At 45.0% G+C, this 20,255-nt stretch overlaps 1 protein-coding gene across 2 annotated transcripts in view; it reads right to left on the bottom strand.

Annotated features, from left to right (window-relative positions):
* agap1 (ArfGAP with GTPase domain, ankyrin repeat and PH domain 1) overlaps nt 1-20,255 on the bottom strand; it is a 267,320-nt gene that overhangs the window by 28,896 nt on the left and 218,169 nt on the right. For both annotated transcript variants that reach the window (XM_080758777.1, XM_080758776.1), the window contains exons 11-13: nt 19,626-19,797; nt 17,938-18,102; nt 13,602-13,763 (exon numbers count right to left, since the gene is read on the bottom strand). In XM_080758777.1, the coding sequence (XP_080614903.1) occupies nt 13,602-13,763; nt 17,938-18,102; nt 19,626-19,797 (499 nt within the window). The remainder of the gene's footprint in view (nt 1-13,601; nt 13,764-17,937; nt 18,103-19,625; nt 19,798-20,255) is intronic.

Raw genomic sequence — 20,255 nt, 5'->3', positions numbered from 1 at the left:
TCTGAAAGAATACATAGCAGATAAATAGCAGCCGCGCTACGAGCTACGAGCTACGAGCTACGAGCTAGATCATAACTATATCATAATGCTTAAATGCCTTCTTGGGTTCAAGTGCTCGAACCAAAACAACCATCAAATTGCTGACTGTCTTAACTACACTACCAGACCAGAAACAAATACATTGAACTGTTTTCAGGTGAGTTAAGATCTTAATAAAATGAAATATGTGTGATGTCCGTTGTCTTTTCTTGCTCGTCGAGTTTCCCACTCTTTTTGATGATGTGAAACGAGCATTTGAACCTTGCCATGGACACCGAAGACCTCTAATTAACCCTTAACCTGATCAAAGTGTGGCCTCTACACAGAGCACCTGCAGCACGTATACGCTCTAACATAGACTGACCCCGGATCAGATTACCGTGCCTCTATTGAGAGCTTAATTCAACCAATTACTGACTTCAAACTGAGGCGGCGAACCTCAAACCCGCGGGCCGGGGCCCACTGGCGGGCCGTGAGGATATTGTATAGTGAGACCCCCAAATAACATAAAATAAATAAAACTACGATTTTAACGATAAAATAATGACCATTTAAACAGCTGCCGTGTAGAAACATAATGCGCCAGGGGTTTTCAAAATAGGAGCGCTAGAGTGCCCAGCAGATATGGCAGATTTTACTCTGAAAAGCCCCACCTCATAGGCCATAGAGGCCTATGATGAATTGAACAAGGTGGACCCTCTTGTAAACAAGTGTAGTGCTTTATTGTGTCTTCCACTCACTGTTTTTGTATTGAGTTGTGCTTGAAATGTACTGTAATGTACTGAAATTCTACTTTAATCAATCAATCAATCAAAAAACAAACGGGATTTTTCAAGCAGTCCCTGGTGCAAAAAGAAAAAAAGGTTGAGAACCAATGCGTCATTGAACTCACAATATACTATATACTCAATATATACTCAACATAACGGAGCAAGGTCAGGGGTTTGCGCCAGGGGTGAATATGGCAATAATATAGCAGAGAAAATACACAGCACAGTGATGCAGGAATGCAAAGGTTCGCATGCATGCATGCTATTGTGTGTGTGTGTGTGTGTGTGTGTGTGTGTGTGCATGGGAGGTCTCGCGTGTGTCTGTCTGTCTCTTTGGTTGCAGACACTCGGGGGGGGGGCGGCCCACCCATCCTGCGTAGGCTGAGCCCCCCTGGGGTCCCGGGAAACAATGTTCCCATCATAATTAAATTCCCATGATTCTCTGGTGTCGGGGGGTGTCTGTGTGTGTGTGTGTGTGTGTGTGTGTGTGTGTGGGGGGGGGGGGTCTGTTTGACAATTATGGAAACCAACAATCCAGAAAGAGGTCTGCCTCGACGGCGGTGCAAATTAAATGCCGTTTCCTAGTCTTAAACGCTGCTTCACGCCACCCACTTGACACACGCGCGCGCTCACGCATACACACACACACGCACCCACAGACAGACACGCATGCGGACGCAACAAACTCACGAGCCATTTAATGAGAGCAGAAATGAAATTGAGGAGGGCATTAGCGTGTTGCAATCAACTCGCCCTCCAGTCGCAACAATCAACCTAATAATGCCAGTGCACATCTATCTAAACGCATCATGCTTCGCATCAAGCCTCGACGACGCGGTATACGCCACAGAATAGAATCCATCCTTTAAACTACTACTCAGAGTTTGTCAACGGTAATGATGGAAACATGACGTCCGCGAGGCTCTGATGAACCACGCTCAGCCATGGCGTTCGTCCCCGTTATCGGCATGCCATTATATTCCTCGTGACGAAGTATGTCGCTGCCGTTTGGCGAAAACCTCAAAGCATCAGAGGTAGCAGATCGGGCACGCTCGAAGCGCGTACATTTTGAGCGTGCAGATCTGCTACTTTTGCCGTTTAACCCATTCTGACCGGGCACCCATTTTGGTGTTAGCATCATGTTATGCTTTACCTATTGAAAAATAGCAGATCTACAAGCTCATATCGCGCCACCGAGTGGCGCGATATGAGCTTGTAGGTCTGCTATTTTTGAAAAATTCGAAGAACGACTGACATTTTTAGAATCTGATCTCAGGTCAGAATGGGTTCATCAGACCAGTGTGTGTCCAGTGGAAACCTCGTATGAATCTGATCTCAGGTCAGAATGGGTTAAAAAAAAGTTGAATCCTGATTAAAGTAACAGTTTTGGACATATGAGGTTTCCACCTGACAGAGATGCCACGGGGCTTAGTTTAAGGTACTCATATCTGCAGCCTCTTACCTGAAAATATATACTAATGGAGATGTGTGAACGCACACATGCATAAACACGCACGCACACACACACACTTCTTACTTACTATATATTACTATCAAAGTATGCCATTATTGCAGCCAGTGACTTCAAATATGCATAAAATTAGTTGACAACACGTGTATTATGCAAACACATGCATTAAGCACAGACACACAGACGTACGTACGTGCGCGCACACACACACACACACACACACACACACACACACACACACACACACACACACACACACACACACACACACACACACACACACACACACACACACACACACACACACACACACACACACACACACACACACACACACACACACACACACACACACACACACACACACACACAGTCAGTCACCCTGACACTACTGGTAATTACTGCCAGTGCTCCTGGCTACTGTGGGCGACATTCAAGCAGCGATCGGGGGTTGGGGGGGGTTGGGGGGGGGGGGGGGGGGGGGGGCACGGCGAGGCAATTTGTGAACTCTGACACCTGCAACCTTTAACAGCAAAAACACTACATACCCACATCTACAGCATTTACAAGCAACGGGAGGGCGTCTCTGTGTGTGTGTGTGTGTGTGTGTGTGTGTGTGTGTGTGTGTGTGTGTGTGTGTGTGTGTGTGTGCCCGCGCGTGTTGAAGCTGAAGAGATGCATAATAGTCTGGGGGGCGTGCACGCCACACACGTATACATGGCATTGTACGTGCGTGCAATTGCATGCAGGTATACCTGTGTGTATATATATATATGTGCATCTGCATGTATCGATAAAATATACTATATATACATGCATATTTACATGCGTCTTTGTATATGCGTGTATGTGCGTGGTGCGTGCGTGCGTGCATGTGCGTCATTGAATTCAGGCATGGGTGTGCTCATGATTTCGTGAACGCACGTGTATGCGTACACTTGCCACTCTGCGTGCGCGTGTGTGTGCGTGCGTGCGTGCGTGCGCGTGCGTGTGTGTGTGTGTGTGTGTGTGTGTGCGCACGCAGAGGGTCCTGGCCAGGCCTCCCTTGGTGCAATCAGAGGGGAGGTGCGAGGGGGGGTGGGGGGGGGGACCTGCCGGAACACAAATTAAAAGCCTTAAATGTCACCGCACACAGTATTGCTTGGCGACACAGGTCATTACTCTCTGTATTATTCGCAGCCTTTTACAACATTAATAACCTGGAAAATATCGCGGGTCCCGATTGTTCCTGAACCTCAAAAAATAAGAAATGTGTGTGTCTTTTCGTCCTTTTTTTATTTATTTATTTTGGTCACAGGGGCTGGGAGGGTGGGAGGGATTCTAATGAAAGGGAAAGAAGAGGCGTAAATATTAAAATGAATAGAAGCGATTTGAGAGTGATTCAAGTTCTAATAGGCCTGGGCGATATTGATAATAAATAAACCTTTGTACAATTTATACAGGCCTTATCGACAGAATAAGATGATAGCTTGAAAGGTTGATATATAAAAGATAATAAAAATTGCTTCTCAATAATTCGAGTAATTTAAACAAGCAAGATTAAGTACCGTAGTAGGTTAAATGTCGGTTTCAATACTTTTTCGTTTAATTGCCCGGTCGCCAGTCTCTGCCATTTCTCTTCATTTTGACCCCATCAGTTAGAAATAGTCAATCAATGTGTTAATCAATACATCAATAGATGAAAGTCAAAGGACAGCTGTGGGCAAGGGTTTGTTGATGTTAATATTAATGCCTGGCGAGGTGGGACTACAAAGTAATATTGAACTTTTGGCTGAACTCTGGGTTCTAAAAACACTTCTAAATCCTGCCCTAAGTTTTCTGGAAAACTTCAAATATGTATATACAGAAGCAGCATCAAAATGTTAACATTTCTGAATACTGTACATACTGTACAGAACCCCAAGAGGGGTTCCCATCCAGAATGGATAAGGGTGGTTTTGAGAGTTGTAATTTCAAGGAGAATTCCGGACCAACAGTTTTTTTCCCCTACCTTAATCTGATATTATATCCAAGAACGAATGCTACGGATGAAACATTACGTAACTTCATCCTGAGCCCACCACAGCTCTGAACGTGCACGGTGGGTTTAACAGTTAAAATTCAGAGACGACAGGAGACATCCGGCTTTCATAACGTCACATAACTCTCCACAGTGGGCATATATAGCGTTAAACCCACCACCATAGGTCTGTGACTGTGTCTGTGATCTACTGACCACATCATTCATTCATTCATAAGATATGTCTGTGTGTGTTATCACTGACCAAAGCATTCATTCCCATTCTAAAAGCATTTGGGGACAGAGATTAGATAAAGTCAACTGACCGATATGGACTCCATTGGCCAATGAACAGAGAACGTTAATTTCCTCCTCTGGGCAAAAGGAAGCAAAGTGCACGGGGTCACAGTCACGTCTCGCACGCAAGACACGCATGCACAACTCGCACGCACACACACAGACACACACACACACACACACACACACACACACACACACACACACACTCACACACACACACACACACACACACACACACACACACACACACACACACACACACACACACACACACACACACACACACACACACACACACACACAGGGGTCCTTGCAAGGAAGTTCACAAGCTATAGAAGCATGCTGGTGAGGAATGTTTAGCATTGTGTTTTTTTTTGCAGGCAGGAGGTGTCATCTTTATACTTGTGACATGCACGAGACATGCACTGCAGCAGCCGTGTTCATTTTGACAGCAAATTCTGATTTAGTCCTAAAGTCTTTTGAATAATACAGTTTAGTCACCTGCAATTGTTTAGTCTTTAGTAGACTAAATAACACAATCTTATATTAGTCCTTTAGTCTTAGTCATGCCAGCGTTCATTTTGACAGCAAATTCTGATTCAGTCTTATAGGCCCAAACCACACCAATGCAACTAGTCGCAACTCCTTGCAACAGAACGGTTTAAAGGATATGTCACACCAATGCAACGCAGACGTTGACACTAAGGGTTGCCCACCTGACCCTGGCAGGTCAATAATATATATATAAAAAGATATCGTTCAGCTTATAACACCTGAACGTTGCCAGACTGCTCTGTCTCCTTTAATTAAAAAATATAAAATAACAAGTGGACCCATTTTCATATAGTTATATGTACTGTAGGTATTTGGCATAAGAATTGAGGTATGAGAACCCTGTGTTAAACAGTAATTCAAATTGTACCTATAATTGTATAATGGGTGATTTACATTTCGGGCAAGTGGACATGACCTGTGCTTTCCCGATGGGCAAGTGGGCATGATCTGTGCTTACCCGATGGGCAAGTGCATCTGAGTCCTTAGTGTCAACCCCTGCATCTCCTTGCAAACGTTTGGTTGTGTGCTGTTGCAAGCAAACAATTTTTTTTTGTCTTTAAGTCTTAGTCAACAAAATGAAAACTACTGCAGCATGCCAGTGTCACAGTGGGAATCCCAAAGTACAGTACATCTGTGGATGCAAGCTAGGTACCCATACTTGGGAATATTTTGATATATATTTTGGCCAGTCAATATATATTTCCCTCCCATACATACACAAGACAAGTGTCTGTTCCACTGCCTTGTATATTTCAACATACTTATTTTACCTTCAGAGGAGTTGAAACTGTTGCTGTAAATGTTGCGCAGACTACTGACGCGATTTAGCTTCCACGCTTTGCGTTTGGCTGGTGTCCAGCGACCCCGGCACAGAGAGAGAGAGACAGGGACGACAGGGAGACGAGGAGGAAGACGAGGAGGAATACGAGAACGAATACGACACAAGAAGAACACGACAGGAGAAGAAAAAACAAGAATAAAAGAGGAAAGAGAGGAGTCAGGAAACTGCGGCGTGGAGAGTTTAGGACAGAGTAATCGAGTAAGAGAGTGGCGACACGCTGTGATCTCGCCGCAAAGCAGTGGTGCTATGGGCTATAGTTCCAAACATTGGAACTATCCCATTGAGATAGAATGAGTAGCCTACTTCCGCATTCCATTGTTGACAATGGGAGTCAACGCTAGATTTACTAGATTACTCTGGTTTAGGACAGTGGTTCTCAACCTTGTCAGGCAGTGACCCCCCCAAAAAAAAATCACGTGATTAGTTTCCAACTTGAGTTATTCTGCTCTCAAGAGCGGAGAAGATTGGAGGACTGACCACATCTAGTGTGTTGACCTGATTATTAAATATAGTATTTTCACAATTCCTGCCTCTTACTTATATTAACTGTCCTCACGGACAGTATGACAATTTGGCCAATGTTTGACCAGATTTTATTGTATAGTTCGTTGCGACGGTAGGTCGCAGTTTACTATGAAAACCTGCATTTCATGTCAAGTCAGTCCGTCACGCCTCGTGACACGCTCCATATATGGTCGTCTCCATATATGAAGATATCACTGGCTACCTTTGATGCAGTAATGGTTTGGCTGCCACGTGACGTCACATGGCAGCCAAGTCTATGGACTTTGTACGTTTGACTTTGTGTGTGCCCCCCCGCGCCTGGGGACCAATCGACGCCAGACCATACACAAATTACACATGGAACCAAAATGGACGTGTTAGGGCCTTTCGAAGGCCTCTGGATCCTTGGCTATAGCATGGTGCTATACTGTATATACTGTATAGCACCATGCTATACTAGTGTACATATATGCCTGCTCTGTTCCTTGAATTCCATCCCCTGGGGGCCAGCGCCACACATTTGTCACACAGCGTTTGCTGCTGCTGGAGGAGAAAATGAGACGCGGTGCTGCGGTGGTGTTCTGAAGGTAACATGGTGGCTGGGCGGGTGTGTGTAGTGTAGCCTTTATGTGCTTCCAAATGTTACCGTGCTTGTAGCACCCCCCGCTAACCTTTAACACCGCTATTTGATAGCTATTTTCTCAAGTGTGGACGCTGTGAGCGGGCGGTGAGATTTACTCGTTTTTAAATGACGTGTGTGAGTGAGTGAATATCACGTTTGTCGGAGGTGTGTGTGTGTGTGTGTGTGTGTGTGTGTGTGTGTCTCTCTCTCTATTATGATATGTATCAAAATGGGAGCTGTTTTGTTTTAGAAAAGGTTACGGATTCAATTCCTGTATCGGTCAAGGACTTCCATGGACAGCCACGGCACAGGTTCAAGTTCTCTTGAACGACCCCACGTATACCGCAAGGCTTCTCAGTGTAAATGTATCCATGGCAGCTACGCTGACTTACGGGTTCCTTTAGAGCACATTTTCTCATGTTAACGGTACGTAAATATGTCAATCTTTCCTCCCCAAAGATACAGTATACATAATGTCACGAGGAAAACCTGAGAGAATATCAGTTTCCATTACAGGACAGACTGAAAATAATAGTTTTTACTTGCCATTTAACCACTTAAAGGAGAGAAGTCCATGCCCCCAAAGAGGTCCAGGTGTTCTTTTGTGCAAAAGCGCATTATTGGCTATTTCCCCTAATATAAGCCCTCAATGAATTTAATTGCATTGATTTGAATGGGGCTATGGGGTGTTGTGCTAATTCGCTTATCCGCTCAAAAAAAATTGTTTGTATATATCCTCTCTTCATATAATGTAAATAGTATCCCAAGCGGCACACTTTACTACTTATTTCGATGGAAATAAGCAAATTAGCACAAAAACCCAACCCCCATTGAGGGCTTATATTAGGGGAAATAGCCAATAATGCACTTTTTCACAAAATAACACCTGGACCTCTTTGGTGGGGACGTAACAACTACAAATAAAGGTAAGAAAGCCTTCTAGCATGGAATTCTCCTTTAAAGCCCAGCAGCATCATGGAAAAACTAACATTCATACTTAGACTACAATAAGGATAAGTTCTATAAAAAGTGGGAAAAATCTCTTCCAGCCTATTGACAATGTATGAGGAATTCAATGAACGTATCCTGTAATACATGAAAGATGCTGCCTTTTTTTCTTTATTTTTGTTTTGTTGTGTTTTTGTCTCTTGCTTTGTTTTTTCCTTTCTCTTTTTGTACTGTTGTCTTTATTCCTTGTCCCTTTTTCTTTCCTGTTTGTTGTCATTGCCTTTTTTTCCTCAATAAAAATGAAGTGGACCCAGCAGCATCTCTATTCTGGGAGGAACGTTCACCAAAAATAAAGTTTTTATGTCAAGGACCCGCAAAGTTATATTTATCTGGCCGCCGACCCCCACCTCAAAATATTTTGTTCCAGGGACCCCCGCGGAAGAAAATATTCCACTTAAAAAATGATCGCTTTCAAATTATACATACTCAAAAGATTTGCAGAAATCAAATGTTCCAGAATTTTCAATTTTTTTTTAGATATACAAGCTCACAATGTGTCACTTTGTACCACGCTATGAGCTTGTAGATCTGCTATAGCTTAAAATATGAAAAGACTCATTCCTGCGTGATGCGGTGTGTGTGTGTGTGTGTGCGCGCGCGCGTGCGAGACCACCTGGACGTGCTTTGGAGACCACCTTGGAAACGTCCCGACACACACTGCCCGTCTTTGTGTCCACCTGTTTGACCTTTTCCCCGACACAAATTGACCCCGCGGTCGGTGCCCACAGGGAAGACATCTTCCTTATTATGTGGGACCTCAAACGAGTCTGTAGCGCACAATGGAGCCAGTCATGGTGACGAGAGCATTTACACCGTCCACGTGCGTGGAGGCATGGCAGTGGTAGATCTTCCACCAGTGTTGATTTCATCGACTAATACTATGACGAAAAATGTTCGTCGACTACCTTTTTACACTGACAAAAACTACATGAAAACTAAGCTGTGATGACTAAAACTCTGACTAAATATACTGACAATTTCGTCAACAAATTAAAAACTAACACTAAACATGTTAGGAAAGGACTAGTGGACAAGAGATCCAGTATAAGTCATTTTACAATTAGTTGCATGCTGAAAATAGCAGATCTACAAGCTCACAACGCGTCGCTCTGTTGAAACACTGAGATTGAAGCTAATAAAACGGGCACAGAAAATGCATTTTGGAGCTGGATCGATCCGTTACGGACAACACATGACTTACCCTACGGTTTAAATAATAATAATACAAATAATAAAAAGCAGCAATACCCAAAGTGTAGAAGTAACCGGTCACGAGAAAGAGTGATCAGAATGAAAACGGAAATCTGCAGTGGAAAATGAGATCAAATGGGTGGAGTGTTGAGGAGATTGCGCGCGTGCGTGCGAGCGAGCGAGGGTAGCGCGCATGCGTGCAGGTCCTTCACTCTGTCAGATCTCCTTTCAAAGGTCCTCGTGGTCCCGGCAGAGCGAGGGAGGTGAGGTTACGGAGGTGACATGAAAGCGGGACCAGTATCAAAAGCTCCGCTGCTTAACGAGGCATTGACTCCGGCGGCTCTGATCACGCCGACGCCCCGTGAACCCGCAAGGTCAACCTGGACACAGGTGTGTGTGTGTGTGTGTGTGTGTGATTATATTACTATACTTGTGAGGGCCTTAACCCATTTATACCCGAGGACGATTATACAAATGTCTTGGCAGTTTTAAGAAAAAAACCATGTTTCTATGTCAGTGGTTCTCAAACATTTTCATGTCAAGGACGCCCAAAATTATTATATGAAATTGTCTACAGATTCCACACTTTCAAAAGAAGAAAATGTAAATGTCGAAGTGAGCTTGTAGATCTTGAATTTTTTTTGGAACAGAAATGACACGTATCAGATCTACAAAATAGCGTAAGAATTCTAGAATTCTAAATGTCGATATCCTGGCTCACAAGTATTAATAGAAAACGTGTGTGTGTGTGTGTGTGTGTGCGCGTGTGTGTGTTACTATAAAGGAAAGGATTAGAGAGAGTGGAGTAGTGGGTAAGGGGCGGTGCATCTAAAGACGGAGAATAAAGGACAAAAGGCAGCAGAGTGAATGGCAGTTCAAACTGTGAGCACCAGAACGATAAGGATAACTAGACGCATATATTGCCTTTGTTAAAGTTGTGGTGTTTTCCAATTGTGTGGCCTGTAGTGTAGCCTATATCAGTGGTTCCCAAACCTTTTCATGTCAAGGACCTCCAAATTGACACTTATTAGCCTGCATACCCCCATTTGTACGGCACTAGCAGTCACTTTAAACCGTTTTCATTTCAAGGACCCCCCAGTTTGACATGCATTAAGCTACGGACCTCCATTTAATGGCATTTCTATCTCTGGGACCCCCAATTTATAGTGTAAAATCAATGTTAATTTAACTCTGAGAGTGTACAAATGAATTGTGGTTACTAATTATCATTTAGCTGGGGACCCCCTGGAACTCCCTGAAGGACCACCCGGGGGTCCCCGGACCCCACTTTGGGAACCCCTGGTCTAGATATATATTTTTGAAATATATGAAAACCCACACGGAGAGAAGAATATAATAAATGCTCGCACACACCGAGGGCTGCAATGCGACAGGTGCTTTATTATTGCACACAGAAATAAGGCTGTGTGTTTCCAGCACAGATCTCTTCCTCAGACTGAACACACACTGAAGATACACGCGTAATACACTGCGATGCTCTATAGTGGCACTGGGAACTTCATGAATGCTAACTGTTAGCCGGCAATAAAATAATAAATCAAACTAAATGTAATGCCTCAACTCCTACATTCCAAGTGTTTGTACACAGTTCAAATATGATTATTTTGGACAGTCCACAGCCTAGTGTAAAAGGTTGAGACCCATGCATGGTCCTATAGCGCACAGTGTAATAGCAGTATAAGTGCAGGGCGTTCCCTGGATCATGAATAACGCTCCTCTCTGGGGTTGTGACACCTCAAATCCGTCACCTCACAGAGGGGGAGACAGAGCAGCACGGTGCGCCGCTCTGCTTAACCCAGTCGGGACGGGAAGAACCCCCCGTTTGGTGTTTTAAAGCATTATGTTACACTTTGGCCATTGAAAAAAAGAGCAGATCTACAAGCTCGAGCTTGTAGATCTGCAATTCTTTTGAGAAATCGTGAAAATATGTGGCGCAAATCTTTGAATATATGTTCTTTCAGAGCGGACGTTTTTTTTAACTCAAATATTTGCTTCTGGGAGGGGGGTCCCTGGAATAAAATATTTTCAGATGGAAGTCCGCGGCCAGATACAGATAATTCTGGGGGTCCTTGACATGAAAAAGGTTCATAGAAACATAGGGTTTTTCTGAAAACTGCCATGATTTAGAAGACATTTGTAGAAACAGTTCTCAGGTCTAAATGGCTTAACCCACCAAGACCGGGAAAGTCTTTGTGTCACTTTAACCACTAACTTTACACTTTGGATATAAAAAAAATAGCAGATCTACAAGTTAAAAAAATCGTGAAAATCGGCGCAAATCTTTGAATATATACATATATAAAAGTAACATATTTTGAGATGTGGGACACATCCTTTTGGGGGTCCTTGAAAAGGTTTGAGCACCACTGGTATAGCAACCTTTTCATTATTAGAAGACATCAGGCCATGATGGGTTAATGGCTAAATTGGGAAGACTGTTACTAATCGCTTATTGAATAATGAAAGTGACACAAGCTGATAAAAGATTTCAATATGGTGGATTATTTATAATATTTCACTTAAGCGGTGGTGCCCGCCACCGCCACCCCCCCCTCCCCCCGCGACCAGTGCCGACCACCACTCACCCGCCCGCCCACCGGCCGGCCCCTCCCCCACCCATGATGCTGACGAATGGGGAGGCAGTGCAGAGGACTCTGTGGCGTGTCTGACAATAATTATGCCACCGCTGTGGAAAACACGGCCAAAGCTGCTATTGTATGTGTGTATGTGTGTGTGTGTGTGTGTGTGTGTGTGTGTGTGTGTGTGTGTGACAGACTGCAGCTAATGTCTGCAGAAGATTGTGTAAAACATTCTAATGCTCATACAAATACTCATCATACTACTTACTGTATGTGTGGAAATGTCTAAAAGCTGCATACCAGACAAACTCACTGCAACATCATCCCCCACATACAGTACTGTATTTACTGTACCCAAGTGGACTGGTGGATCGAGTACGTTTCACACGTTTGCCGATCCGGTCTAGAGCGGATTGGGAAACGCTGTGTGCGTCAAGACAAGGATCACACTGATCAATTCACACTGAAAACAGACAATCTACGCACGCACGCACGCAAGCACACACGCACGCACGCCTAATGTTACCTAAACCTAATGTCCGTCGACGTATTCGATGGGCGGAAGATAGCAGACATACAAGCTCACAGCGCGTTGCATTCCCAATGCGCTGTGAGCTTGTAGATCTGCTATTTTCAGGCTGTGACACCACCGTCATGTGATGTACCCGTAGTATGAATTAGACTCAACCCTAAGCGGACACAGGATCGCACGCACACGCACACACACAAACACACGCACAAACGCACGCACACACACACACACACACACACACACACACACACACACACACACACACACCAGGAAACAGACAAACAGGAAACAGATTAAGCGTCGGACAGGATGAAGGGATGATAGAATGGAAGAATGGAGAGAGCCTGGAGTTTCCGGCATCTCTGGGAAAACGTGACGACGTTTCCCAACCCCCGCCGTCGCTCCGTTAAAACGTGACATAATATCTTCTGGATCAGCTATACAGGCTCTCATTATTATTATTATGTATTAGTTGTAAAATCTATTTGTGTTCACTATTTTTTGGTTAGATGATCATGAAAGACTTGAATTATATTTTAGGAAAAGGTATTTTCTTGTTAGTAGATTTCATAATATGTTATAGGGCTTTGTAAAGAGTTTATTTTCTATATTGTACTGTACCTACAGTATCTGTTAACTATTACGTTGTGGCTGCTGGGCACCTTTGGTGCATCATGACACAAAAATAAAGAGATCCAAGTACTTTTATTGTTAATAGTTATTATTAAGTAATTATTGGTTAATGTTAGTCAATATCAGACCGGGATTATTAAATTACATTTGAGTAATGAGTTGACCCTGCAGTGAATATAATTACAATCCGTTTTCAATATGGTGTATTCATTTACCTGCATTGTGAACGTGTGGATCGGCTATTTGCAGGTGTAGAGGGGGGGAAAAGAGGCCCCGGTCAACAGAAATATGTTAATGGTTTAATTGCATTTGTTTATCTCAGTCTTATGCTGTGATTGATAAGATTGCCCACTGCTGTTGAATGACCCACCAAAAAGCTAAACAATTTCCACCTGCAAATAATTGCCCAATTGGAAAACAAAAACCACTATGGGAACCATTATGACCTATAGGCTTTGTTTCGGGCAGGCAGGCGGGCGGGCTTGCGAACGGGGGCGGGGAAAGTGTGAGGCGAGGGGGACAGGAAATGGCGTTACCTTCGGCAGTACCAGAGAGGCCGTCGGCCTTGAAGTTGCTGGTGCTCTTCTTCCGCCGGTGCTTCTTGCGGTTGGCGTGCGGCGACGGCGGAGGCTCCATCTTGGGACTGGTGGTGCTGGAGATGCTGGGGCTGGAGCACACCGAGTCGCCCAGGGCCGTGTCTGGAGAGAGAGACAGAGTCCTTTATTAAGACCTGACCACGTACTACAAATGTCTTCCAAAATCATGACAGTTTGATGAAAAACCTGTGTTTCTATGTCAGTGGTTCTCAAACAATTTCATGTCAAGGACCCCCAGAATTGTATGTAATTGGCCGCCGACCCCCATCTGAAAACATGTTGTTCCAGGGACCCCTCAGAAGCAAAGACTTGAGTTCAAAACGTTCGCTCTGAAAGAATACATATTCAAAGATTTGTGACACATTTTCACGATTTTTCAAAAATAGCAGACCTACAAGACTAGAGGGGAGACTGACTGGTAGGATGGAGACTAGAGGTGAGACTGACTGGTAGGATAGAGAGGGAGACTGACTGGTAGGATAGAGAGGGAGACTGACTGGTAGGATAGAGAGGCGAGACTGACTGGTGAGACAGGTGAAAAGAACTGGGAAGACATGAGATACTGTGGCTGCATATGCAGGGGAGAGAGGGACAGAGACTGTAACTGGGGGGGGGGGGGGGGGGGGGGGAGAGCGAGTGAGAGAGATAGACTGCGACTGGGGTGGGGGGGGTGGGGGGTAGAGAGGAGGAGAGGAGAGCTAATGGATTGCAAGAGTGTGTCTACTTTGCATGCTGTCCTCTGACAGCTGTGACTAGCGGCTGAATAAAATAACATTCAACTCCCATCAATATCACTGCCGCGAGAGAACATGTGCTGGTGCGTGTGCGCGTCAGTGTGTGTGTGTGTTTGCAGAGAGGATGTTGGCACGGACCGCTAACGTCTCCCCCACACAAAAAAACCTTGTACACACACACACACACACCCACCCACACACAACTGACACAAAAAAGTCACATGTGCTCGAGCGTGCACACGCACGCACATGCACGCGCGCGGCTGCCGCATCCCCCAAACGGCAGACAGCCCCAAGGACGCCCATAACTTATTTTACAATCGTTTAGTCTCAGCTCAAGTGGAAAACGTGACAACTTATCTCTGCTGACAAGATGCCAACCCCGAGTGCACAATTAACCGCCCTGGATTAACGGCCGTCTCATCTGCAAGCCCTCCTCCCCCCGACTGTATACACGCACACGTTGCGCATGGACGCATGCACGCATGCATAAACACACGGGTGAGCACAAACATAGTATACACGTACACACACCTCACTCCCGACACACAGCAACATGCACTCTTTATTTTGTTTTCTAACATTCTCTCAATGCCTTTTCATTCTCTCTTTCCATTTGTAGTCGTTGTAACCCTTTCATTCCTCTCTCTCTCTCTCTCTCTCTCTCTCTCTGTGTCTCCGTCTCAAGCTCTTATCTTGACACTGTTCGCCTTTTGTCATTTCTTTCTCAGACCATTCATTCATTTATTCATTCCCCTTCTCTGTGTTCTCTTGTCTATCTCCTCCCCCCCCCCCACCCCCCCACCCCCCACCCCCCTCTCCATCCCTTTAACTGCTATCTTTTCTCCTTTCTCTTCGTGGCATCTATTCCGCAGTTCTTCCCGAACCCCTCCTCGGTATTGTTGTGAACGTCGGCCGCATCGTACGCTTGTAGATCGGACATTTCCCGTCGTAGAGGGGAAACAGGGAGAGGAGAGCAGAGGTGGAGAGAATATATCGCCTCACGTTATGTTATGTTCAAAGTACTAACGGACGTCGACTAAACGACCGTCTTTTCATGTTCTCCTGTTGACCGTAAAATTAACAATGCTTTTATTTGATTGGAATTGGAAGGTTTTTCTTGTACTGTATATAACTTTGTAATGCTACTGACATTTGTGCGCAACACTATTGAAAACCAAGTATTGCTTTGTGGGTTTGATGTCAATCATTCAAAGTCAACGTAATTAAATTGGCAGATGTCAAAAATAGTTAGTCTTTGTGATCTATACTGGTAGATCACGATCTATATACCTTTTGGGCACGCCTGGTGTAAAAGATCGCTCTCTCCAGATAGGGTAAATTGCCGATCGGCAATTATATATTGGCCGATACGGCCGATCACCGATCGGTGGTCGATTATCGGAGCATCTCTAGTAAAAATAGTGGTGTTGGCGGATAGTGGACTGTCAGCAGGACATTGTCCAGTTCAGAGGATAGAGGACTGTCAGCAGGACATTGTCCAGTTCAGAGGATAGTGGACTGTCAGCAGGACATTGTCCAGTTCAGAGGATAGAGGACTGTCAGCAGGACATTGTCCAGTTCAGAGGATAGGGGACTGTCAGCAGGACATTGTCCAGTTCAGAGGATAGGGGACTGTCAGCAGGACATTGTCCAGTTCAGAGGATAGGGGACTGTCAGCAGGACATTGTCCAGTTCAGAGGATAGGGGACTGTCAGCAGGACATTGTCCAGTTCAGAGGATAGGGGACTGTCAGCAGGACATTGTCCAGTTCAGAGGGTAGGGGACTGTCAGCAGGACATTGTCAACAGTTTCAGACAACTGATGAACAATCTCAGCCAATCACGGCCTGCAGCATGTGCACGCACGTGCACAAGTGTGTGTGTGTGTGTGTGGCCCCTGGGAGTCCATTTAAAGTGTTTCACAGCTCTAAATGTTATTTGAGGAAGGCGAGGGGCAAAGAGACCAAACCACTGATTGCTTGTGTGTGTGTGTGTGTGTGTGTGTGTGTGTGTGTGTGTGTGTGTGTGTGTGTGTGTGTGTGTGTGTGTGTGTGTGTGTGTGGCGCGCGCGCGCGAGTGAGTGAGTGAGTGATCCAGATGTGAAACCTGTCACTCAAGCTCATTGTCTCAGTAACACACACATAACCTGACAGCTGTCAGTAGTGCGTGTGTGTGTGTGTGTGTGTGTGTGTGTGTGAGTGTGAGTGCGTGTGTGCGTGCGTGCGTGCGTGCATGCTTCTTTGTCCTGATTGCCATTTGAGTGAGTGCATTTGAAAATATGTAGAAGAAAGGGGGAAGGGGCACTGGTTTACATCCCTGAGGGACTTCAATCAACCAAGTGAAGTATATAGGGTTGAAGTGGCTAAGTTGACATGCAGCTCATGAAAGGTCCACACTTTATTTCACAGTGAATTTGACAACTATTCCATATCAGTGAGATATGTACAGTGCAGAGGTTCTCAATTTATCTCAAATGTATTATTTATTTGGCTGTGGACTCCCATCTGAAAATACGTGTGCCAGAAGAGAATATTTATGTTACGAAACTTCAAGATTATTCAAAATTCAATATCTTTTCTGAGCAGCTCGATTCACAACTTGTATATATGCTATTTTTGCATAGCACTGGATAATTTGGTTACAATGATTGCGATGCTGTATTAACACATTTTGTTGGGGACCCCCTGGGGGAAAAAAATATATTTTTAGTTATTGTGCTAAGAAAGCTTTACATTTTCTTAATTATGCATATTTATGTGTATTTGTATAACATTCATTTTCAAAAAAGTAACCTCACTTGTGAATCTTTCAAATTGGGTCCACACATAGAGCTCTGCAACAGGGACTGAGAGCCTGCTGTGGTCCAGAGGGCCCCAGAGCGGAGCTCCGCGGTGGAGCCTATCATCACTCTTTCATTGATCTGCCTGCCAGGACCTCTAATGCAGCTTTAACTGTTTATCAAAGTAATGACTGCAGGGAGACCAACAGGGCCGCCGCTAATAACTGCTCAAGTGTGTGTGTGTGTGTGTGTGTGTGTGTGTGTGTGTGTGTGTGTGTGTGTGTGTGTGTGTGTGTGTGTGCGTGCGTGCGTCATACCCCACAATAGGTTACATCATATGATAGCAGCCATTTAGCACAAGAATAAGCTCACAATACGTAGGACCTGCTATTTTCGGCCAGCGTTACTCCAAGAATAAGGACGATAATGGGTTTGTGTGATTGTCGTTCTAAATAAATGGCCCTTGAACCCCCTCCTTAGAACCCCCTCCTTAGGACCGCCCGGGAGGTCCCCAGAAAGCCACTTTGAGGACCAGTGGAACCGAAAGGACATGAAGGAAAGGTGAAGCGTACCGGTGCTGACTCCAGAGAAAGGACATGAAGGAAAGGTGAAGCGTACCGGTGCTGACTCCAGAGAAAGGACATGAAGGAAAGGTGAAGCGTACCGGTGCTGACTCCAGAGAAAGGACATGAAGGAAAGGTGAAGCGTACCGGTGCTGACTCCAGAGGACAGAAAGGACATGAAGGAAAGGTGAAGCATACCGGTGCTGACTCCAGAGTTGGCGATGACGGTGGCGTCGCTCCACTGGTCGGCGCTGGACACGGAGTAGGAGCGCTGGTGCATGCCCTCTCCTGGACGACTGTTGAACGACACCAGACTGATGCCGCTGGCCATCTGGCTGGCCGACGAGCTGCTGGTCACCGAGCCTGAGAGAGACAGAGGGAATGAGAGAGAGACAGAGAGAGAGAGACAGAGGGAGAGAGAGAGAGAGAGAGAGAGAGAGACAGAGAGAGAGAGATATTCATTCAGGGGGTCATCGCCACGTAGGCTTGTGGTGTACCTTTTTGTCAACATTTAACTCCATTCACTTTTGATATGTATATAGTCTGGATTTTGGGTCTAGCACTCCACTGAGAAAACCCACATTGCTGATGCGCAACCTCATTTTCTAATTTACTACTAATGAAACTATACTATACAGACGTATACACTACACAATACACTACAACTACAACTACACGGGGCAGCAGTGGATCAGGGGTAGAGTGGCCGGATGGTAACCCGCAAGGTTGCCAGTTCGAACCCGGGCTCCCCCTAGTGTCGAAGTGTCCTTGAGCAAGACTCGGAACCCCTAAATTGCTCCTGATGTGCTGGTTGGTACCTTGCATGGTTTCCACCGCCCCATCGGTGTATGAATGTGTGTGTGTGTGAATGGGTGAATGTAATGCACAATCTATGTAAAGTGCCTTGGATAAAGGCGCTATATAATGCACCATTTTACACAGTGTGGGCGACATCAAGACAAATCTCAACATGAAATGGATCCGGGTGTTTTCCTGCATCCTTCCACTTCCATCATGTCTCCTCTCGTCTCTCCCCGAGAGCTTCCTTCTCTAAGACCTCTCCTCTCCTCTTCCATCCTCTCTTCTCCGCCTCGCATCCCTCCTTCATATGCCTACTCTAATTCCTTCCTTATTTCTCCTTCCTTCCTTATTTCTCCTTCCTTCCTTCCTTCCTCCCTTCCTCCCTTCCTCTCACTATCATCCCTTCAGTCCCTCCTCTCCTCTCGAGCAGCATGGAGTCCGGTCTGATTACATGAATATTCATGATGATAATTACTACACATATCATGGGTCACTGAATATTCATGCTATTAGTATGAACATCCTGGAACCTGGCATGCTGTGTGTGCACACGCACACACACACACGTGTGTATGTGTGTGCATGTGTGTGCGTGCACGCACGCATATACGCAACAACCAAGTGTTCGTTCTTAGCCATTATTCCTTTGATTACTTGTTTTGATTCATCAAATTGAGATTTGACCATTTCTATTTATTTATCCTATATAAAAAAATCTATTCAATATATATAGTTAATAATCGATTTAACCAATTAGTCAAATTAAGCAATCTATTTTGGAACATTTTCGCTAATCATAATGACGTTTCATCCCAAAATCAAATATTTTCCTAAAATGTATATCTATATTATTGATGATTAGTTACATCTATAAAGTTATATTAACTGAACACACACACACACACACACACACACACACACACACACACACACACACACACACACACACACACACACACACACACACACACACACACACACACACACACACACACACACACACACACACACACACACACACACACACACACACACACACACACACACACACACACACACACACACACACACACACACACACTCACCAGGAGCCTGCTGTCCCAGCTGCAGACTGCTCATGTCCTTGGCCAGGCCGTTGGTCTTGGGGCTGGGCACGGCGGCGCAGGTGGAGACGGCCCGCGGGGGTCTCTTCCCCGGGACCTTCACCGTGGTCCTCAGGAGGTCGATCTCCTTCCCATGGATGTTCTGCATGTAGTCCTGGTGGGAGAGAGACCACACACAACATGGAGGGTCAGTTCACCCATTTAGGCCTGAGGACCATTCTACTAAATGTTTTTATCAAAACTTGACAGTTTTCTGAAAAACCTCATGTTTCTGTGTCAGTCGTTCTAAAAAACATTTTCATGTCAAGGACCCCCTGAAAATATCTGTAATTGGCTGCTGACCCCCATATGAAAATATGTTGTTCCAGGGAACCTCCCCAGAAGCAAAGATTCGCTCTGAAAGAATATATATTAAAAGATTTGAGACACATTTTCACGATCTTTCAAAAAATTTCAGATCTACAAGCTCGTAGCGCGGCGCTCGCCGCGCTAAGAGCTTGTTGATCTGCTATTTTTCAACAGCTAAAGTATAACAATGCTTGGTTCCCGTCCAGAATGAGTTAAAGTACTGTATGTTGGAATGCAAGAAATGTACAGTAGGCCTGATCTCGA

The sequence above is a fragment of the Protomyctophum bolini genome, assembly GCF_963924005.1.
Source record: "Protomyctophum bolini genome assembly, chromosome: 24".
Classification (NCBI taxonomy): domain Eukaryota; kingdom Metazoa; phylum Chordata; class Actinopteri; order Myctophiformes; family Myctophidae; genus Protomyctophum; species Protomyctophum bolini.
The sequence above is the reverse complement of the archived record's forward strand: the minus strand, read 5'-3'. Positions and strand labels throughout refer to the sequence as shown.